At 37.6% G+C, this 23,326-nt stretch overlaps 1 protein-coding gene across 3 annotated transcripts; it reads right to left on the reverse strand.

Moving 5' to 3' along the window:
• Position 1: 1 nt before the first annotated feature.
• Positions 2-23,106, reverse strand: myripa (myosin VIIA and Rab interacting protein a). 3 transcript variants are annotated; one of them, XM_081597882.1, is made up of 17 exons: positions 22,847-23,106; positions 21,728-21,903; positions 16,855-17,076; positions 15,848-15,984; positions 11,663-11,743; positions 10,615-10,712; positions 9,722-9,802; positions 9,381-9,524; positions 8,553-8,688; positions 7,408-7,955; positions 4,867-6,696; positions 4,327-4,383; positions 3,292-3,471; positions 2,389-2,550; positions 2,148-2,246; positions 2,005-2,065; positions 2-1,321 (listed from the first exon to the last, which is right to left on the reverse strand). In XM_081597882.1, the coding sequence occupies exons 2-17, from the start codon at positions 21,835-21,837 to the stop codon at positions 1,308-1,310; spliced, it is 3,960 nt and encodes a 1,319-aa protein (XP_081454008.1). In that variant the 5' UTR covers positions 21,838-21,903; positions 22,847-23,106; the 3' UTR covers positions 2-1,307. The 3 variants fall into 3 exon arrangements, with proteins under 3 accessions (XP_081454008.1, XP_081454007.1, XP_081454009.1); XM_081597881.1 differs by having other exon boundaries at positions 2-1,324; XM_081597883.1 differs by lacking the exon at positions 4,327-4,383 and having other exon boundaries at positions 2-1,324; positions 22,847-23,105.
• Between the last annotated feature and the right edge of the window lie 220 nt (positions 23,107-23,326).

Raw genomic sequence — 23,326 nt, forward strand, 5'->3', positions numbered from 1 at the left:
GTGGGTGCAGCTTTTCAATTTTATTACTATTTTGAGCTTAAAAGACAGAAAACATTTACTGATTACAACGCTGTACAAAACATACACAACAGGGGAATAATACTCAAAGATTACACATAATTGTTTTAATTTAAAATGTAAGAGTTTTACAGGTTGTATAACACACTACACTTGCTTTTATGTTTGTGTAATTTATAACCATTTACATATTGTTTATTTCTTGAGTATTAGAGTTTTGTTTAGAAGCTGCTTCTACGGTTAGCCTTTATTGATTTCACATTATGTATATTAAGCGTCATAAAAGGATATCTGTGAGATTTAAAATAAACTTTTTATGGTGCTGAAACAAATATATTTTACATATCCGTGCACTTATTTTCTTGATTGTCTTTGTGCTCTTCCTTTAATCAGATAGGTTGGTGTATATAGATTTCTCAAAATATTTGATCGGTGACCTGCAATTATTTTATCTGCTGTGTACGTATGAAATATAAACATCAATAATTTACTCTATTTTTGCTGATGGCCATCATTTTTTGCCCAAAATGTGTAACCGTCTCTGTCTTAATAGATGAAGTCATTTAGACTCTGTGCGCAGTCTGGCGGGGTTGCACTGACCGCGTGTGCGATTTTTCAAGGCTTTTTTTTGTGTGGTTTTGGAAATTGACGTTCTGAAAATGTGATTTCTTTCATTTTAAATCATTTCACAGCCAGCTTTTGTTAAAAAATAGTGGGTTTTTTTACAAAAACAATATGGGCGGAACTCACTTTCTGCACTCAAAATATCTAAGATTGTTGTGACAGGAAATATTTAATCACAGCAGAACTGTTATTTTTTTGTGAACATGGGAAAAACAAACATCAGTGTGCAGCAACAGGTAAGGGAGGGGCAGCACTCTGTGCTCCAATTAGCTGAAGACAGCCTGGGTCACTCCAACACTTTTCCTGCCATCTAATTAATAGCTGACAAAGCAATCTGTCTTCTGATTGGCCAGTTTCATTAGTCATTGTTTAATCAGCTTGTGCTATGGGCTCATGCATCTGACTTTTATGCAACGATGGCTGCTTTCTGCTTGTGCACACACTGCTCCAAACAAAATCACCAATACATTGATTTACATCTGTGTAAATCTTAAATTGTCAGACAATTTAATGTACAAAGCTTGATGTAAAGACAGAACATGTGTCCATATTAGTGTTCCACATTGCTTGAAGTGTGCGTAGTTTAAGGCAGCTGGTCAGACTGGTCTGTTGTCTGATGGGGTGAAGGCACTGCTGTCAAAGAAGTCCTGCAGAGACCGGATGCTTTAGGCTTCCTTGTCTTCTAAAAAGAGGAAGAGACAAAACCATCTGAATTCAGAGGAACGATGAGACACCAGTTTGTCTCTAATTTCAGTCAAACAGCAAAAACTTGGGCTTCATGTTTAAATGACGCACAAGTACCAAAAACACCATAGCACTGTTTTTTCCTGCAAATAAAATAAAGTGATTCGATTACATTCTATATTTTGTGCAGATATTTTTAATGACACCCAAATCCAGAACCAAAACAATATTTAAAATGATTTTTTTTTTTTTTTTTACTATTTTACTTGTGTTACAGTTAAGTTAAGTTAAATTAAATCGATGAATGACAAAGACTGGACATATTTTAACACTTGCGAAACTTTAAAAAAAAATACATTTACGAATTGCAAAAGCGAGCCACGGTTTTATTTAGCTCACAGAGTTTGTACAGTTGTTGCCGTAGTTTCTGCACACCAACAATGCTCTGAAGCTTAAAAACATACGAGTCTGAACGTAGACATTATGTCACATTATTGTAGTAAATTTAGTGAATAGTGAATTTTTCCTGTAATCCTAAAAGTTTAAGTGGTATTTCTCACTCAATGCTCACCACCTAATTATTCATTTTGGTTAAGACTACCTACATTATCAGTGAACTGAAATAATGTAAATTACAATGTGATGAATTCACTAAGATTAATGCAAATACAAAGTTACCTTTCACTGGTGGAGCAGGTAGTCTTCTTCTCAGATGTCTTGAAGAGTCCAGAGTAACAGACTGCAACAACGTACATGAGCATAAAACTGTTTTAGCGCCCGCCTCTGGTATTTGCACTGTTCTGTGTCCAGACAAGAAGAACCTTTTCTGTGGCCGTCCTGGTCTTCGTGAAGCGACTCTGGGTGTCCACATTGAGGCCGGCACTCTTCAGAGCAGCGATTCTCGCGGAAATGTCGGATGTCTAAATCATAAACAAGAAAAATGACTTGCTGATGTAGATGCGTTGAGTCACTTTAAAATGTATATTTGCATAAATGTCCCAGAATCTACATGGCTGTAGGATGCATGCCAAGCATTCCTCCCTTTCTTTTTGTGAAGCTCACCTGCAGCTCGGACTGCTGAACCTTGGCGGCGGCTGCTGCCACCTGCTCCTCCAGGAAAGACAGCTCCAGGTCGGATGTGGAGCTGCAGATTTCCCTGGCGCACTCCTCCAGGTCGCTCAGCTCTGCCTCCAGGCTGAACACAGAACCAGCTGCCACGTAGACCTGCACCAGAACCAGGCCACAGAAATCCCAGCTTATGATTTTTATGTTTTAAAAATTACTCAAACGCCTTACAACTTTACTGTTTCATTGATTTGACAAAATGTTCTTCAAGTAATTATGGATAAAGACAAATATTTTATATTTAGTTCACATATTTTATATTTAGTACACATCACTTTTCAGTTTTGAGCTTCATTCAGACTTAATTCAAAGAACTGTACAACAAATTAAAAAAACTATTTTGCTGTATTTTTCTCTCAGGGAGGTACATTTTTATTTTTGAATCCTATGAAAACCTCACTGTACATGTTCACAGTAGGTTCTATATTTTGAATAATCTCATATTTATAATGTGATTATCATTTTTAGATGCATCACTTTTCTTTCAACTCAGTGTAATTATTATTATTATTATATTTTAATTTACCAAAACATTCGAAGGTTTGACTTCATAGTTTTCACTTGGTTAGTAATGAAGAAAGATAAAGCAGGTAAATCATTTTATTTTCTCCTAAATTATTATTTTAGTGGATAGTATCTGACATTTTTGCCCAATTTATATTTTTATTGTTGGCCTTAAATAAACAAATATTTAAGCTCCCGATTCACCACAATAATTCATTTTAGCTCAAACTGGTGAGTTGAATCAATATTTGTGACTACCAGATTACGCTGCCGACTGCTGTAGAAGAGGGAAGTATAAAAATATGACATGTGGTAAAACCATGAGCTGGACTTTACATTTTCCTCTAGTTTCCAGAACTGTTGGTCCAGCTTCTTGGGGTCTGAGTTTGGGGGCAGTGAGATTGTAGAGACTCTGGTTTTGTCTTGTCCCTCCACTCCATGGAGCAGCTCCTCGGTCGCATTCAGCACCTTCAGCACTTCTGTGGTGATGCTGCGTAAAGATGCTGCAGAGTATCGCTAGGGAACCAAAACCAAGACAGGTTATTTTAACTCATAAATGTAGGAGGAATGGTCTGAATTTAACAACTGAATAAAATACTCAACAGATTTTTTTTTTTCCATTTTTTCCAGGGTTGCACCAAATAATTAATAGTTAAAACTAAAAGCCTAAGAAATCACTGAGATGTAGAATGCCACCTAAATCAAAACAGTATTCTATTAATCATAGCACATATCAATACTTTGTCCACGTTCATAGTGAATTCTCTCAGATATCCCTATCTTAGTAAAGATCACGGCTAATTTCTGAATTAAAAGGCTATAGCCAGAATAAAATATTAATAACTCAGTCATCATTTTTTTATTATTTCTCTCCTGCATGGTGTAATGTCAGTTTCCCTCTTTCCCTCTTTATAATACAGCGGATGCTCACAGCAAGAAGCCAGTTTACAACTGGCAATTGTAAACTGCCAGTTTACAATTGTCCAAAATTGGCATTGAAAGATTAAAGTTGCATCAAAAGTTGTAAGTAATTAAAATGCTAATTCTGATTAGTGCAACATTACTTCTCTCGAATGCATTCATCATGCTAGTTTTCGGGGAGTCGGAAATGAATCTGTAGTAAGAAGGTCAAATCTGTATTGATTTGCAACAAAAACACAAACTAAAATTTTGAACCTATTACAATAAATAAACCTTGATTTGTGCAAGACGGTGGCAAGGCGGAATAAAAAGCTTCAAGTTACAACAAGCTAAAATGTTTTCATTGAAAATAAGAAATACATATTTGAGAGGAAAGTGAATATTCTAGTTTCATAATACGTTCAGATTTTAATATCCTACGGGTTTGAGTTATATTCAAACAACTCTCACCTGCTCCAGCACAGATGACATTAGCTCTACAGTTTTGTAAAGCTCCATGTCACTATCCTACAGTTAAGATAAAGCACAGTGATGATAAGACAGAACAAAAAGAGGGAAGAAGAGAAAGAAGTTAGCTGAATTGAAAAGAAAGTGTGAGGTTATCAGTGAGCAAATAAAACCTCTGCTGAGCGTCATTCAAATTACTGTAAAATAATTTTTGGCTTATTTCAAAGCAGAGGAACAGCTGCAAGAGTAACTCAGTCATCAGTTCAAAATCGGATGGATTAGATGGTGAGACGCAATTCAGCACGCTGCAAAGGAAATTAAAGCTATTTTATTAAACATATCAAGTGGAAGTTAATGAAATATTTTTCCTCAATAAAGGAAAATAGAAAAAATCAAGACATTCAACTCATTAATTAATTTTATCCTGAGCCTGCATCTGACATTAAAACCTTTATGAACAAAGACGATAATTGCCAAAAATTCTGCATCCTAAAATGTATTATTTTATTTGTTAAGCCTGCTTGAAACAGCTCTTGTACTCACGCTCTGGATCTCCTCCGGTGAGAGGAACTCCCCTAGATGAGTGCAGGAGCTGCACTGCTCCATGTTTTCAGTTTTCTGCTCTTCCTCGACTCGTCCGTCTCCGTCTTTCTGCTCACAGTTTGTGTTATCTCTGTGCATCTCTGCTGCTTCCGACTCGGCTGTGTTCCTTCTTCGTCCGTCCTGGTTCTCACTTTTCTCTTTACTCTTTGGACTCATCAGTTTGGTTTCACTTATTTGGAGTTCTGTGATGGTCGTCGTATCCCTACAGTTTTCTTCATGAATATTTCCATCTCTACCTGTACTGTTTCCTTTCTGTTTTTTATCAGATATCTCCTCGTCCGTTTCCTCACTAACACGTGTTGTTATCACTGACTCTGACCTCTCGTGTGTTTCCTCTGTGGCATCCTTCCTCTCGCTCACTCCGGTCTCTCCCCCGATGTCGTCCCTCTCCGGTTTTCTGTGTTCGGTTTGTCCGGCTTTGTCCATCATTTCTCCCTGCATGTCCTCCAGAGTCATCATCAGCATGCTGCTGATTATTCTGTCAAATTCTGCTTCGTCTTCGTCACTCTTTGAGTCTGTTTCGAACTTTCGCTCACTCTCTTGGCTTCCTTTTAGAAACTCTTGTTCAACCTTTTCATCTGTGCCCTTTGAAGGTGGCTCTTTCTCTTCCTCAGCTTTTGCTTCCTGCAGCATCTCCGTCTTCATTTCTGTTTTCAAATTGATCTCTTTCCTTTCAGCCGGCTCTTTAAAGAGTTCCATGTATTTGTCATATAGTTGCCTCATTCCCACTGTTCCTTCCTCTGCTCCTCGCTTGTCTTTCTGTACGCCGGTTGCGTCATCTTCAACCTTTCTCTGACACTTTCCTCTCTCACCCCTCTCTTGCTCCCTTTCTTCAGATTCATCTGTCATATTAAACATCTCCATGTCTATGTCTCCAATTGATTCCTCTCCCTCCCAAAGCTCCCTCATGTCCCTGCTGCCCCCGTTTTCCTCCTGCTCCTGTTTTCCTTCATTATCTCCCAGTCTGTCCAGCTCATCCTCGGTAGATGAAAACTGGGAGGCGCTGACTAAACTGGCCAAATCCCGCAGCCGAGTTCTTTCTGGCTGCACGCTCCACAGCTCCTTCTCATCTGCCCCGTCCTCGCCGTCCTCTCCTCTTCCCGCCTTATCCAGCTCGTCCTCGGTGGATGAGTACTGGCTGGCGTTGACTTCGCCAGCTAATCTGCATAATCTAACAGCCAGCTCTTCATCTTTTCCAAGCTCATGCTCCATTTCGAGGCCCATTCTGTCCAGCTCGTCCTCAGTGGATGAGAACTGAGTTGCTCTGACTTGTTTTTCCAGCCGACAGAGCCTGTAGGTTAGTCTCTCTATCTGCATCTGCTCTTTATCCCCCTTGTCTGCATCCATGTCCCATTCCTCCTCGCTTTGTCCCGCTCCGTCTGACTCAACTTCAGACGAGGACAAGTACGTAAGGCTGGCTTGGGAAACAAGACCACGTAATCTGTGTTGCAACCCATCATCTCTTTCTTTCTCTTCACCTGTTCTTTCTCCTTCATCCAGGTTAACGTCCGTCTCAGACCCACTTCTTTGTCTCCTTTCTCCCTGCTGTCCATCATTATTTTCATATTTCTCTTCATCTCGTTCTTCTTCTCGGGGGCAAAATTCATAGACTGTGCCTGGGCATGGATGCAGTTTTGAAGTGAAGTCGTCGACTGTCTGATTGACGGCATCACTGCTGGGGTCAAAGGGTTCAGGGGTTGTGGCTGCAGAGGTGTGGGGAGTTACAGCATCAGAGGGTTGAGAATAAAATGGCTCCTTGTTGTTTAAATCCTGAAAATGTGCAAAGTTCAAAAGTTTAACAACAGTAGATTTTGTTATGTTACAGCCACAAACTTCTACAGATTTGACTGGAATTTTAATGTTAGATCAACACAAAGTAGAGAAACCGACTAAGTGCTTTAAGCTTCTCCATGACTTTATCTGATCTGTCTGCTGTGTTCCTTGGTTCTCATGATGCTGTTTGTTCACTAATGGTCTCTAACAAACCTTTCATAATTGCATGACATTAAAAGATGATTGGCTGCACTGGACTTTATTTAGGAGAATCAAAGTAAAGGGGGACTAACACAAATGTAAGCCATACATTTCCTGTTTTTTTTTTTGTTTTATTTTTGTAAAAGCACATATACTTTGTGTTGGTGGATGACATTAAATTCCAGTAAATACAAGGAGGTGTGATCTAGGAATGCATGATCCTAGAAAGTTCTGATCTTGCCTTTAAGTCTTTTTAAGTTTGTCGCTGCAGATTGTGGTTTCCCCATTTATTTAACAGAGAAAATACAACACTCCAACATATTTTAATAATTCTTATCTCTTGTGTAATCTCAAGATATGTGACTTTTTATTGTTGTTTTTGATGAGATAAGTTAAACTAAATAATCTTAAGTGGTCATTCTGCAGAATGACCACTTAAGATTAAGTGGTGAGCTTAAGTGATTAGTCGTCTCATTTGGTTAGCATTGAGTCTCTTTTCCTTCTTACCGATGGTGGAGAAAACGCTGCTGGCTCTTTTTTACTCCTCCTCTTTTTCCGTGATTTCCTGATTTTTCCCTCCTCCTGCTCGTCGGACACCTTGAGCTCATCCTTCTCCCTCTCTGCTCCTTTAAGGTTAAAGTCTACATCGATGATGCTGGTTCTCCGGGATGAAGGTTTCCTGAACTCTGCAGGCATCTTCCGCTTTAGGAGGGCTATCAAAGGCTTACTGTGCTTCAAGTTCCCCTCAGAGTCTGAAAACGGATCGTCTTTGTTCCCCTGGTGGCCTGTTGGAGTCACGATGTTGTCACCAGAATCAAGCTGGGCGGAGTCGCAGATCATCATCTTTTTGTGGATCTCCTGCAGAGCAGCACCCCGACTGCTGCCTGGCTCTGATTTGCTTTCACTGTCAGAGCCCAGGCCTTCATAGGCAGAGATCACTCCGGACTCCCGCTCCAAGGCACTGTAGACCAGACTCTTCCTCTTAGCGAGGAGGCCAGGCCGGGACAGCTGGGTGGTCTGCAGGGCGATCCAGTTCCCATCCGGGCTCTTTAGCACTGAAGACATACATTTCCATTCAGACAAGCAAGACAAATAGAGACACATCCACCAAGCAGGGTTCCTGCACATTATTCATGTCAAGATGCCAAACTAATTCAGACTCAAATCAAGAAGAAGATGTTTCAGCCAATCTCAGGCTTTAAATATGTAAATATTCTTCTGTCGGGAAATCTTTGCAAATTTTTAGGTGCAAATAATGTTTTTGTTTTTACAAAACAATGCATAGTTAAAGTTAACAGTTCATGACTGATATATCTACAGAGTAAAAAGTTTGAGGATGGATGGATGGATGGATGGATGGATGGATGGATGGATGGATGGATGGATGGATGGATGGATGGATGGATGGATGGATGGATGGATGGATGGATGGATGGATGGATGGATGGATGGATGGATGGATGGATGGATGGATAGATGGATGGATGGATGGATGGATGGATGGATGGATGGATGGATGGACCCTTTAAGAATATACATTAAACATTACGATATTATTTTTAATCTTTTAAAAGTTTGATATCCTCAATAGAGTAAATAGAAGAACCGTTGCCACATTTCAAAGCTGTTTGCTTGTGTAAGTCGCCTCTTACCTGAGTTGTCAAGGCGATCCACACTCTTCCATGCTGTCATGGCCGACGCACCGCCGTCTTTCTTCAAGGCCTTGGGGACGTCTGGTTTCAGAGCTGGTTGGTTGTTATCCAGCAGTGTGAAGGCTGAATGTGATCTCTGAGAAGAGATCGACGACACCGAAAAACACAATTCTGTGTATTTGTCTTTCTCTTTTGTTGTAACTTGTTAATTTAGAGGAGCTTATTTCACCAGCAGAGGTCAGTGTGAGTTAACAATCCTACAAGGGCTAATTGTAGAAAAATATACATTTTGTTTTTCTTTTAGTTAGTAAACCGACACCCAGCCACCTAAAATATATGGATAATCAGAAACCCAGATATGTCCATTTTGATATTTGTGACTTAAACACTAAAATCATATTCAATAAATTAGATTATTGTTTATTTCAGTAACTCAATTTACTAAGTAAAGCACATAATGTATGTATTATTTACACAAAGACAGATGCTCTCCATCCTTTACTTCTGTTAATTATGATGATTCTTCTCCTTGCAACAAATAAAAATACTCGACTTAGAGTAAAGCTTAATGAAAATTATTTTCAATACCTGTTTATACCTGTTTAACGGTTATTATTTTTTTAAGGGTCTTTTTAATCTGGTTAGTTAGAAAAGAGTGAGAAAAGAGTTCGGGTTAGTTAGAAAATAATAAAAACCTTATTATTTTTTGCATCTGTTTAGGGTACCGATAACTGCTATGCACATCCTGCATTTCAGGCCCTTAAGATAACTAACAATAACCGGTTTAGAAATAGTGTTAGATTAATTTCCACAACACAAGTTCTTTACCCAGAGATTTGCTTGTTGTGTCAGAGATCCAGAGGGCTGATCGCAGGCAGAATGACGATGATGAGGGTCAGTGTTGTGTTCAGAAACCCAGCCATGGGCATATTCTGCCCTCATCTCAGCCAAAGCATTTTTCCTGCTAATGATCTTACACACAACGAAAACAAGATTAGCAGTTAGCGAACAGCTCTGACGGCAGACGGAACAGCAAACGAGTTGTGCATTTTCATCTTGTTAATGGGGTAAAAATTTAACCTTTCTGTACTGCTTCTTATTTAAGTTTTCATAAGCGTACGAGACAGAGGATAAATAAACTTTTGTAGATGTGATAAAGCTGCCTTTACTTTTTGCACAATGGTTTGGGCCAGTTCCTCGACGAGCTCTCCTCTGTGTTCCCGTAAATAAAGTGCTTCATTCTGGCTCTCCTGAGAAAACACAGACGTCATAAAGAAAGCTTTAGAGCCCAACATTAGCATAAAACAAGCTGGTTACTTCCCCAAATTTATACGCTGCACATATTTTCTGTGCTGAACTCAGAAGCTTTGGGATTCCAGCACAGATTAGATGAGGGGCGCTTAACAAGAGACGCACTTAACGATTAAACCTAGAGATAGTCTGAACAATGTAATACAATAAGTATTTATAAGAAGATTAAATATTGAAATATTTTCAAAACATTCTACAATGACCAGAGTGAGTTGTAGACTGGTTAGTCTTACACATGAGTTCAAAAACTGCACTAAACTTTCTTTGACTGTTGTTATCACATAATATCCCAAAAAAAAACACACGTCACAATTTTTGTTTGAATTCTGATCAAATCTGAAAGCTTTTACAGAGGATGGATACTTTTGAAAGGTACTGTGTCATTTCGGATGCCTTGTTAAGAGTAGTCTTCTAAAATTAAGTAAAAGCAACTCTTTTGGCACAAATTCTCATACTGTTGGTACTTTAGTTTCAGACTGCCATGTAGCAGAGTCTAAATCCTGATTGTTTCAGTTAATCTGATCCAAACCGACTCCAACAGCAAGCAGATACAATGTCAGATTAGATTATGACACAATGGAAAGACCACTGATGACACTAATGTGCATGCATTGCTACACAGTGATATTTTTGAAAACACAGAAGTCGTAAAAAATGGTCCTAAAATATTTAACGTATTTACATCAAATATTTAGGACTGTTTTTAAGATTCTATCCTAAAGCAGATAATTTAGGAGGACATGTGAACAACCTGAGTCGAGGTGTCAAACTCAGCCGTAGAAATGGCTTCGTCTATGGCCTCCTCTGCAACCCGCAGGGCCACACTGAGCGTCTCTGCCAGGCTGTGCTCTGAACACAAACACAGAAGCGTGATCCTTCAAACATGAATGAAACAAAAGCCGTCAACAGCTTTGATATCCTCAATAGAGTAAATAGAAGAACCGTTACACATATGTAAAGCGTGTCCAGTGCATGTCAACTTCATATTCATTTCCTCATTCCTACGGCTGTGAAAACAGAGGCCTGGCCATCGAGGCAACAACAACCTTTCATTTATGTTTGCAGGCACTCCTTCTGTTAGTGCAGTGAACTGGCAGAGTGGGGGAAAGTGAGGACAAAGCAGAAGAATATACGGAGCAACGCATCTGTTTGTGATGCTGCTCAGATTCTAAGACAGAGCATCAGAACCATTTCATTCCTGTTATTTCTTTGCTGTAATAAAAAAGAAAACCTTTCCAAAACTTGAAGCTCTTAAGTAATACCCCCACAACCACGCCGTAACAAAAGAAACATAACTCGGTTATATACTGTTAGACTAAACAGCTGATATAACATTTCTTAATTAAATGTGTAATTGTTCAAACTTGTACTCCTTACTGTGTAAGGTGAAGTCTACCTTAACTAACAAAGTTAGTTATTCTGATTGTACTGATTTATACAAACTGCTGATAACTATAAAAGCTAATCTTCTGATTTTTGACACCAACTGTAACATATTGAACAACTGAAAGTGGAAAGAAAGCTAATCAAACATCAGTCTATGTCATCATTCTGATTTTTCTGTTGCTATTAAAGAAAATCTTGATACATGAGACTTTCTCGTCGAGTCAAATAGAAACTTTTAAGTCCATCTTCTTTCTCATTAGAACATGATAAACATGATAGAAATGCCTTTTGTCTTGTCCAACATGCCGTTTTCTGTAAAATAAATCAACTGCCTAACTTTAACCAATTATTTCTAAAATCAGCCCTATGCTACCAACAAGCATGAGTCGAGATTTATCAAATTATTTTGGCACCTTCAGTTTGCCTGTAGAAAGTTGAGTCGCTCCCGCAGACACTGCCCTCATTGCAGATGCTCTCATCGCAGGCGCTGCCGTCTGCAGACACACACAGATGCTGACAGTCAAGTGTGTGAAAAGACAGACATCATACGGACTGCAGGCAGGGATTTAACCTGAAACCACATCACACTAAACCTTTAAATAAGATTAAGGATTAAGGACATAAAAATGGATAAATCCTGGTTTTCATTCATGTCATTCAGATAGCATGACACATCACCGGTTATAATAACATGTTTGTCCACATGTGTCTGAACGTGTGTATCCCAGGTTACATTCTTTATCACTGACTGTGTGATTTGTTCATTGCATTTTCACATTTTGCCACATAACAACCACAAACCCCATTGTATTTTATTTGAGATTTTATGCTATGGACAATTTTAATGTAAGAAGAAAGTCACTATTGAAGCAAAGTCAGAAGGAGTCCTGTGGAAAACACTCCTCGGTCAGATGAGACCAAAATTTAACTCATATCCACACAAACTCACAGTGTGTTTGGAAGCTAAATGCATCACCCTGAACAAACCAGTTCCAAAATTGTTGGCAAGACATGAAAACTGATGTTCTGGGTTACTGTTCACCCAATCTGATTCAGCTGGAAAAGAGAAACGGGTAAACATGTCTCATGTTTCAATAAAGCTGGGAAAAACAAACCCCAAACGAAAAGCCAATCAATGTTCATGTTAGAAAGTGAAAAATAGCAACAAAAAAAATTAAAACATGTAATTATATTACCACTATGACATGCAATCTCAATAAAATATGATGTTTGGAGTTGTAATGTGACAAAGTGAGGTAAAAAAAAAACATTTAGGTGCCTTGGCTTCTCTACTTTAATGTTTTACTTTAAAATTACAGGCAAGTTTCTTATGTTTACACAAACTTTAAAAAACAAAACAACAAATATAATAAGAAAAACCTCTGGAACTGAACTGTAAATGGGCGTAGTAGAGAATTATTTGATAGCAGAGTTAATTCACAGTTTCGTATTTCCTTTTCTGAGCTCTTTTTCACGTCATGCAAATATTCCTGCAACAATGCAACCGTTTGTGGTGACATAAGTGCATTAGACGGGCCTCGTGTGAGGTATTACAGGAAGATTGGGCTGTCTGCTGCAGACTCCTGTCTGAAAGTACAGTGTGGCGGACAGAGTCCCTGCCAATCATTTTAAAATGCCAAATCCAACAAAGTAATGTTAAGTTTGAATGTTTTACGAAAATTACAAGATCTTAGCCACAGTTCCTGCTTCATAATCTCTCTTCTGTGGAATCAAGTAAAACGAAGGATTTGTTTGTATTTTAGTTGTGCAAGCAGGTTTTTGTTTATTAAGTTGTGTAATTTAAAGATTCTGACCTCATTTGATTCCAGTAAACAGAGATAGAGCAGATTTATGAGCAAAGCAGCAGCTGAAAGTGACTGCAACCCCGAAACCAGTTTATGCAACAAAGGTCTAATTTTTTTCAGGTTCTGTTTTTAATATGCCAGCCAAATATATTGTGAAGATTTATTATAAAGGCTTAAACTAAATGTATATTTTATTGCAGTAACATAATCTCTCTAATAAATTAAATGTATGTGTACTGGGAAAGCTTATCGTTGGACTATTGTTTTTGAAAAATATAAAGTTTCCTAAAAGTTACATTTCCTTTGAAACATGTAAATGATACATGATTTTATTTTGTGGGAACATGCTGTCTAACTTAAGTCAAATTAAATCCATAGTACTGATAAAATGTCAATAAAGTAGTACTACATGTAGAGAAATGTAAGTAGCATTTTCTTACAGTGCATGCTGTATGTGCGAGGCAGCTTCGCTTTAGCTTTCAGAGGGAGATGTCTGTAGGCAGCCCCGATTCAGTGAGTTTAGTTTTCAGGAGAAGCATGTCATTGTTACAGATGTTACACAAGACTCAGGATTGCTCAGTTTCTGAATGTCAACTTGACCACTGCTGATGCCGTTCACCCGGCTCCGATTGTTCTTATGCAACGCACCGGGAGCAGCGATCGACGTCTTTCTGAGTCATAATATGCCGCTCGGATTTTACAGGGGAGGAAACTGTTTTCAGCACAGGTCAGTAATAAACAAATGAAAATGCATGACCCCGCGTGTTACAGAGCATGAGCTGCAAACGGCAGAGGAGGGGTGGCGTGATGTCAGCCCACATCGGTCATCCTCCCACAGGATCCACAGCTCTGCATCATGTGCTGCCAGTGACCTCTCCTCCACAAAAACACACATAATGCTCTAAATTCCTCTGCCAATACAATCAGATCAGAGACCGGGGGCCTAATGGAGCCGAGATGTGCTACGGCTTTGGCCCTGGCTAGATGTACATGCTGGAACAGATGCTGTTAGAGGAAACAGTGTACAGTATAATACATTTCTTTTCAGCATGGCTGCCTCCTGCGAAGCTCCTCAATCAGCCATGGCTGGCTTTGACTGAAAACATTTCCCCGGAGGTTTTCTGAATTTGTTTCATTACATAAGAAACCAAAGCCCCTTTTCATCACCGTCACTGATGGGACAAAGTAGGCAAAAACACCCAGCAAGTAAAAAGATAATGCTTTTTTAGATGGCATTAAAAGGTGAGGAAAAGAAAAAAAATCTGTATGCATTGGAAGCAAATAAAGAAGAAGTAATTGGAAAGTCACATTTTTTATTTCCTTTTATTTTTTTTCCCAACGGCTCCTACATAACATTTAAATGACCTTTACATTTTCATGAAGAAATATGTTTCATGACTCTTCACTCACTCAGCTTTTCAACATCTAATATTCAGTTCCTGATTGTTTGAAATATGCTGCGTAAATTTGATCACTTTCAGCCTGGTTTAAATTGAATACAATTAGATATTTCTTTAAGGTCCATTTCAAGATTTTATTTGTATTTTATCTGTAACCCAAATAAGTTACTCCATTCTGCTGAGATGCACAAATCAGAAGAGAATAACGATTACTAAAACAGTAATTACCGTCTAATCACCAGATCCTTAACCTAAATTTGGTATTTAAAGACTGTCAACATTTCCAAAGTCAGAATGTTTTCTTTCTTTAACCTAATCTTACACACCTTAGTTACTGAAACACTGCGTCTTCTTCCCTCACACGCAAAGTCAACAATGGAAATTGTTGCTGTAACCTGGTGATTGAGAGTGGTGCATTCACTGACTGAAAAATAAATCAGATTTTTGAGTTTACAAAATGCTCAGTTCCGCTCTCATCATTATTTTTGAAACATTTGTTAATGTCCCTGTTGCTCTATGTTGTCACCAGTTACTGAGCACTACTTTCTCTGTGGTATGGTGCAAATATTGCAGTAAAGAAATAAACCCCACAGATCACTAACTGTAGCAATTAAACACTACATAATTGTATTTGTTTATTAGAAATAGCATTAATTTAGTTAATGAAATATAGGGCAGATCAAACTGAAATGTGTCCAATTTTGTTAAATCTTTTAAAATACATTTTTAACATAATTTTTGGATAAGTTGCAGCCACCGCACATATTTTTATTTCTTATTATACTCTTTTGTTAGTGTGATTATCTAAGCCAGTTAGCTTTTAATGAACCCTCCTTTCTGGTTTGGATTGAGGTTGATGCCACTGGTACATAATTCTTGTTTGCAAGCTGCAAACAAAACTCAAGACTTGACTTGTAGTTCTTCAAGCAGCCTGTAGATGGCGCTGCATCAGAAATAAATCAGAGAAATGTAAAAAAAAAATTTAGAGATGAAATTAAATAAATGAAATTACTGACATTCAGTAAAAGCCAAATATAGCTGAAACTTGTAACAGAAATTGTATTTTGTAACATTTGGAGGATATGAAAAAAGTTCATTCCATTTTGTGTCATCTGTGATTGTTAATGTGCTTTAATTTGGACTCATGCTTATATTCAGACCATTTTTAAGTCAGATTATAAGCAAAATGATCTGCAGGAGCTAAACGAGCTGAAAGCAAATATTTTAATCCTAGTTTCTACTTTTTTTAAACTGTATATAAAGCAAATTAAAGGCAATGTAAGCTCCCATAGACGACAATACATGGTCTCCTTCTCCTGAGAGTAAAGCTTATAAATAGTTTAGAACCTGCAGAAAATATGTGAATGGGTTTCCATTCAGTGAATAAACTTACCAGTAAGCTCTGAAAGAGCGCTGTGCTCGGCCAGGTGTTTCCTGTAGAGGGTCTTCAACACTTTCGCACTGCCAAACCTTTTAAAGCGTTTCTTCACATTTGTGTAGAACCATTCGAGTGACTGCGTCTTCAGCAACCTTAAAGACAAACAACAATTTAATGCTCAACAGCTGCAGGTCATATACTTTTCTTTATCAGGCTTTTTATCCAAAAAAAGGACAATCAATCCGCATATATGCAAACAAAGTGAAGAAATCTTGATTTGAGAAGTATGTAGCTACACACGCTTCGTTGTTCTCATGTTTTTCTCTATCTGATCAGCCTTTTGGACATCAAGTGATAATGCAGTAAATAGTTAATCTCGTCAATGGAAATACTTTGCATTGTTGTAACATATGCATAACTTACTGAAAGTGTTGATTTACCAAAAATAATTGTTTGTTTATTCTACCTAAATTTATTTTGTAGTGATGTTATTTCATTTTACAGATTTTTTTTTGTTTTATTCTTTAAAATACCTTTCCAATTTTATGTTCTTGTCTTTTTGATCAAATTTTTTTGCAAATTAAATTAGAAGTTATTATCAAACAGTTACTCAATTCTTGAGTATCCTTTTTACCCAATACTTCTACTGCGTTTAAATCTGAGTAAAGACATACTGACAGAGTGCGACTCTTACCCGAGTATATTTTATGGCTACTCTGTCCTTTTGGTAGCCTCTCAATAGGTTACCAGAACAATCACAGAACAATCACCAGACATTGTTTGCTAAACATTTCATTACCATATTTAAAAAAAGGGGCAAAGTCTGTAGATTCTTGTGATTATGAGGTAACAACTTTCCCCTGTGTTTGCGTTCAGTTTGTTTTCACATGCAACCCTTTTGGAAATGTTGCTGACATGCTTCATTTTAGACTTAACTCATCCCTGATGACTTTTGACATCGCTGTCAGGACCTCATATCTAATTCAACCTCCTTATGTAACACACACACACACTGACCTTACCTGCTCTTTTGGCAGGCGGAGCAGAGCCAGGCTTTGTCCCGCTTGCTGTAGACCCGGCAGGCCTTGCAGACGTTGTAGCGGCAATCGCGGCACTGCCGCTTGGGGTTGAGCAGGAAGGTGAAGGGGGAGCAGCAGCGGATGCAGCAGCGCTGGTTGAAGCAAGCTTGCCGCGACAACAAGAGGCAGCGACTGCCCTCCTCGTCCAGCTCCTGCTTCAGTTCACTGTGGGGAGGAGGGGATGGAGGAGAGGTAGAGAGAGAGGATGGATGGAGGCAGAAAGAGAGAGAGAAAAAGCTGTACAGTTGGGTGCATAGACGTTTGCGTGTGTGAGTGCAGGATGAGTTTCTTTCGGTGGATAAGATGCTAATGGAGTGATTATACACTTAACCCCAAATTGACCCTCGGTTTTTGAACAACTGAAATGAAACAGACCAAATAAATGCCAGTCTGTTATTCTGTTTAACAGTACGAGTTGTCTTTTCACATAAGTGACGATTAAGTCAGCTTTTAGTGTGAGTCACATGCTAACAAAAAAGAAAATAAGGATACATATTTGAGTTTTCCACCAGCTCTACTCATATTTTTAAAAGCTGTGAGTGAATTTTAAAGAGTATGCTAAGATGAAATGTTGTTTCTGTATAAAAGCCTCATAGATGGCAGACTACAAACATTTAGCATTCACTCTCACAACACAATTACATAAACAGCAGAATGGGAATATTTAAAAAATGTTTTTATTAATGTCCACATATTCTGTAATTAAGTAGTGTTGTTGTATTAAATACAAATACTTTCATGTGTTTATTGGATAAAACAACAAAAAGAAGCACAGAGCTGTGAAATAAAAGGGAATCGACACACATTTTTTTCTTCTTTTTAACCGATAAAAGTATGGAAAGTGTGTCATGTAAATATTCAGCCCCCTTTTCTTTGATACCCTGAAATAAATGAAAGACGAAACTCTTCAACTATCGCTAACTTTAAAATTATTTAACATGTTATTTACTTTAGTATATAAACTATGTGCACTACAACATGTGAAAGAAAAATACATATGCATTCAGTATATGATTTTGACAGTTATTTATTCCAGCAAAGAGGCAGGAATCTTAAACAAAAATGTTCAAACAGCAGCAAAGGTACCCAACCGAGACTTTGAGCTCATGGAATAATTAACAAGATGAGCATGAGAGATAATTGCAGACAGCAACAAACTGGTGCAAGTCGCACCAGAGGGAAGGGTGTCAAAGAAATTAGAACAGCGGGAGCACCGACCATGACTGAATCATATACAGTTGATTACAGCTGAATACTGATGAACTCTGACAAGATGAGGGGAGAACAAAAAAACAACAAGTCGATTATAGCTAGCTTTTTTTTATTTAAACTCGTTAAACTTTAAGATTTTTGAAAAATGTATTTCTTCTAAAGTTGTTTTTAAAATAAATGTTTTTCTGGAGCGTAAGAGGAAACAGATGAAACAGTGAAAGTGCAACAAAGATGGTTACAATGGAGATTTTCTGTTCTTTGTTATGTGTTTATCATTCTTATCAACATTTACTGTAATGATCAGGGATCATTACAAAGCAATGCAACCCTCTTATGATCAAGGAAAGAAATTCCTGTAGTATAAACTTATAACCCCCCATAACACTATAAAATTTTAATGGTTTCCTCAGACGCCTGGCTCTCACAGGAACGGTCGCAGCAGCCTGTCCATTACTGAAGCCTAATACTTGATAAAAATAACCCTCAGACATCACGCTCTCAGGCACACTCAGGCAAGGAAGACGGAGATGTTTGCAGCGAGACAGAGAAGCAACAAGCACGGGGAGCGATGAAGGAAATCGCAATACAGAAAGCAGCAACAGTCACTCATCCCAATGGTAAATCATATACGGAATATGCGGCAAAGCTCTGTTTTCACACGTTAACATCAACTGTATAGGATGTAGGAAAGAAGAGACATTATACATACTATCCATAATAGTCATTTATCAAATCTGTTTTCATGAGTGAACATAGAGAAAAAGTGAGTCTGAGTTTTAAAATGTTATAGATTTGCTTACTGAGGACAAGAGTTTTATGGTTTTAAATGTTAGGAATATTAGGAATGTAAGGAAAAAAGGCCCCTGCTTTGCCGCTTATAAGCAGCAGGGGGCAGAGTGGAGCAACTGTATTCACTCCATAACTCAAAACTCAAAAACAATGTTGCATCAAATCTGTGTTTACCTATTTTCTATCAATGAGCTTTACTCTGAGGAGGAAGCTATAGGATTACACAACTTCTCAGTGAGAATGCAAAATAGGAATAGATCTCCTGTTTACAATTTACAAAGTAAAAAAACGTGACAAAATTACAAACCAAATAATTTCCAAACAAACACATTTCACAATAAAATAAACTTGTGCCAATTTCTTAAAACAGCAACTCAACGATCAGCATGTCTGATCACGGCTGTTAAATAACAACAAGATTAGCTGTTGAACTACTTTGTTGCCAGTAGTTCAGCAAATAATGACTTTGTCTAAGCATGTGGAGTCTTTGGGTACAAAATATCTCAAATATAAGTCATATACAACTGTACAAGTATGGCGTTATAATGGTAAAAAAGCTATTTAAGCAAAGAGTTAGACATGGCAGACATTAAACTAAGAGCTGTCAGCTGAACCCATGGAAAGGATTATAATTATTTGTATAAAGGGATTCAGAACAGCCTGTGGCAGTCATGTTGCCTGTATCTAAATCCTGCTGCAAGCAGAGCAAATAGAGGTTTTTAAAGATAACATATATGCAATGCAGTCAAAAGAAGTCAATGCAAAAAGTCTGGAATAAACATGTTAAAAATAACTGGGAAAACGTAACAAATGGTTGTAATGAAACCACTGTCTGTCCGAGAATAAATGCAGGTTTGAGACTTCTGTAAATAATATGTATCATTAAGAGGTCAGTTAACATTAGTTTGATTTGATCGGGAATCAAAATCTGACATATTTCATAGACAACTAGTCCAAGCAGTCCAAAGAAGAGTGTTGTGTGTTTTACAGAAATGTCAACAACAAATCTGAAACCCTATGTTCAGATATTCAAAATTATTAACATTTTTAAAAAAAGAAAATGCACAAGAACATAAAAATGAAATTTTACGAATGCTATTTTATGAAAGCTAGAAAAAGCAAACTCATTTATTACTACAAAAATGGGCTAAAATAGAAAAGTCTCAGGATAACTCAATGAAGAATCATTTGGGTCCTATAAGAACCGCCACTGCAAAGGGAGCAGAGCCAGAAGAACCAAATCTTTTGAAAAGTGCTGGACCTCCCGTCACAGAAGAGGTTAAACATCTACAAGAACCAGGAGCACAGCTTTATTTACTGCATGTCTTCACAAAATCAGCAATAAAATCTACCAGTATAAAACACCCAGACTCTGAAGGCCTTTGCTAAACATTTGCTGCAGTTGCATGAAACCTAAATCTTTTGTATAATTGTTTCTAAGTTGTGAGACTGGAGTTCGTGTTGCATAAAGACCAAATATTTTCTGTTGAGCCAAAACAAACAATCATTTTTTTAATGCTATAAAGGAAAATTTCCACTGAAGGCCTTTTGCTGTTGAAATGTGACGGAAATAACAACCATTAGGCTTATCTCATTTTTCCATCTTTTTTAATTGGGCAATGTACATTATGTTGTCTTATCAAAATGAACTGCAGGTAACAGTAACAAGAATGTTTGTATTACTGTCAAAGTAAAGTGCTTTGTTTCACAGAACAAACTTTTTTCCGCCACGGTAAAAACGGCATTTAATTCCTACAAAATACAGCTGAATTTTGTGAGTATTTTGTCTCAAATGTTACTTTGAGGAAACGGCTCTGGATACAACAGGAAGGTCTTTCACTTCCTGTCCCTGCTTTTAGAACACAGCATGGAGCAAAGACAAAGCAAAGGAAAGGAAAGGAAAGCTCCACCAAAGTCTAAAAGCCTTTGAATGCAAACTGATCTGCAGCTCAAACTTATGTTTAATATGTTTCTCTTTATTCAGTGGCTGCAAGTTTAACATTTCTCTGAATATAAGAAAATGTTTGAGTTGTTTATGTAATAAAGAAAAAGCTGATGAAAGACTCATGACACCACAAATCAACATTAACAACTGGTATTTGAACGAATGTGAACTTTCTTTCACATACTTTTCAGTTGAAAAAGTCAAATTAAACACCAAAATTAGAACGTCCAAAGTCCGTTTTGAAGTCCACACTTAAAAAACCAGTAAGAACTCTATAAAAAATTGACAAGGATCAGGAATAAAATATTTATCTGCAAGCCAGTGCTCAAAAGGTTCTGTGGTAAAACTTTTAAATGCCTTCTTGCTCCAAAATACATGAATCTGTCCTATTTAAACTCATAAAATGGAGATTATAAATTATTTTGGCTTATATTGCAAATAGTGTCATTATAATACCATATAAGCTAATATCTGATTGGCAGATCTAGAGGTATTAAACCTCAGAACGATGGTTAGATGTTGCTGATGGTTTTTTCCATGCAAAATTATGTTTTGGCCCAGATCCGAGTTTTGACTTTCAAGACAAACTGAATGCAGCATAAACTCCCCACTTACAGGAGCCTCTTCTTTCTCCATGACCACAAACTAAAAATATTTAATTAAAATGTAAGAAAAAAAACCCTGAGAATATTTAAGTTTAACATAACACTGACATGATCTGTTGCGTTGGACTGAAACTCATCACATAAATACCATGAATAACTTTATTGATCGCAGGATGGTTCAAAAGCGAAAACCTACTAAGGAGTGCAGAAACATAAACTTGCCACTCCACCTTCTGATACAATCGATAGTGAGGCGAGGACTGACCTGAGTCGTTCCTCCTCCTTCTTGCGCAGCCTCATATCTCTCTGCACCACATGCAGCACGTGCTCCGCCTCGTTGTCTGTAAGGCCCGTCAGATCCAGTTTCCGACCCATCTTCAGCAGCCGCTGCTTTTAAAGATTCACTTTTTCCGAGCAACCCTTCCAGCTAGTTGTTTTCATCTGATATACACAATATTTCAGTCAGCAGCACAAAATAAATAAGCAGTCAAATATATGAGAAAGTTTTTGTAACACATCATTATAAATGCCATAAACCAGCTGTGGTAAGCAACTAAATTACGTCTGAAAACGTTCTGAGGAGCTACACATTTACTTCCCTAAAATTTGTACCGAATGCTTACAGAAAATAAAGAGAAGCAAGTAAAAGGAGTGTTTTAAGCCTGTAGGCTTTTGAAATAAAATAATAAAAGAGACAGAAAAGCATCTAGAGCTAAATAATCTCGGAAGGAAAACTGTTAGATACTCCCAAAGAGGTGAGACTGGACTTTGAGCAGAGTAACAACTCTGTTCAATTTCTAAATTTATCAGGTTGATGGAGATATATTCTAGAAGACTTGCAGAAGAAGTTTTTTTATACAGAAAGGTAATTTTATGTTATAGCTATCTTATGATGAATCCAGAAAATATCACAGGTAAAGAAGCTACTTGTCCAGCATATTTAAGGAAATGTGAGTTGTGAGAGAAACTGTTGCTGAAGCAACAAGACAAGATGTGAGAAAGTAGGAAAACTTGTTCAAGAGTTTGGGGGAAATTTGCAATGACTTTTATCTGGAGAACCACAACAAGTTGATCTATTCAAGATATGGGCTGTAACTGTCACATCCCTTAAGCAACTCAAAAATCAGAGACACTCCAAGTCACACTGAAGCTGGAAATCATGCTAACAAAAGAAAAGAAAAAAACATCAATTACTTATTCTTTAGATTACTACTGAATATACTGAAATTTGTAGAGAAAATATTATTTTTTGTCTCAGAAGTCCTTTCAGACATTTTGTTCAAATTAAGACTAGTCAGTCCTGAGCACTTTTTGATAATACTGTGAAGGCAGCATGCATCAGAGTTTTTTTTTTTTTTTTTTTTTTCATCTACTAAACACTTACCGGTTTCTTTATCAAATCCCTTCACGGCAGCACAGGATACAAGAAAGCGATCAGTCATCCAGGTCTGCGAGTTAACGCCAAACATTAATGGTCATTTAATAAGACCGTCATGAGTACTAGCTCGTATGTATTAAATAAATAGTTGAACCAAAGTGTGGGTCGGCGGTGAGATGCTGCGGGACCGATTACAGCAGCCACCGGTTTTTCTACGAGAGGGAAATCTGGATAAATCCAGATTAGTTTCTACTTCCAGTATTTCTCTGCCCGCAGAGGGGGGTGTTGATGTGGCATTACTACGCCACTTTGTGAGAAGAGAAAATAGAGGACCACGTAAAAGAGAAGAGCTGAACAAATACTTCTTCAAGTAATTTGTAAGAAATTGACATTTCTGTGAGGAACACGTTAGTTTTGGAGTATATATTTTTTTTCTTTCTTACTATTATTATCACTCTATTGCATTTTAAACATCAACTTGGGCTT

Source organism: Poecilia reticulata, chromosome 17 (assembly GCF_904066995.2).
Source record: "Poecilia reticulata chromosome 17, P_reticulata-male-v2, whole genome shotgun sequence".
In the NCBI taxonomy this organism is placed as follows: Eukaryota; Metazoa; Chordata; class Actinopteri; order Cyprinodontiformes; family Poeciliidae; genus Poecilia; species Poecilia reticulata.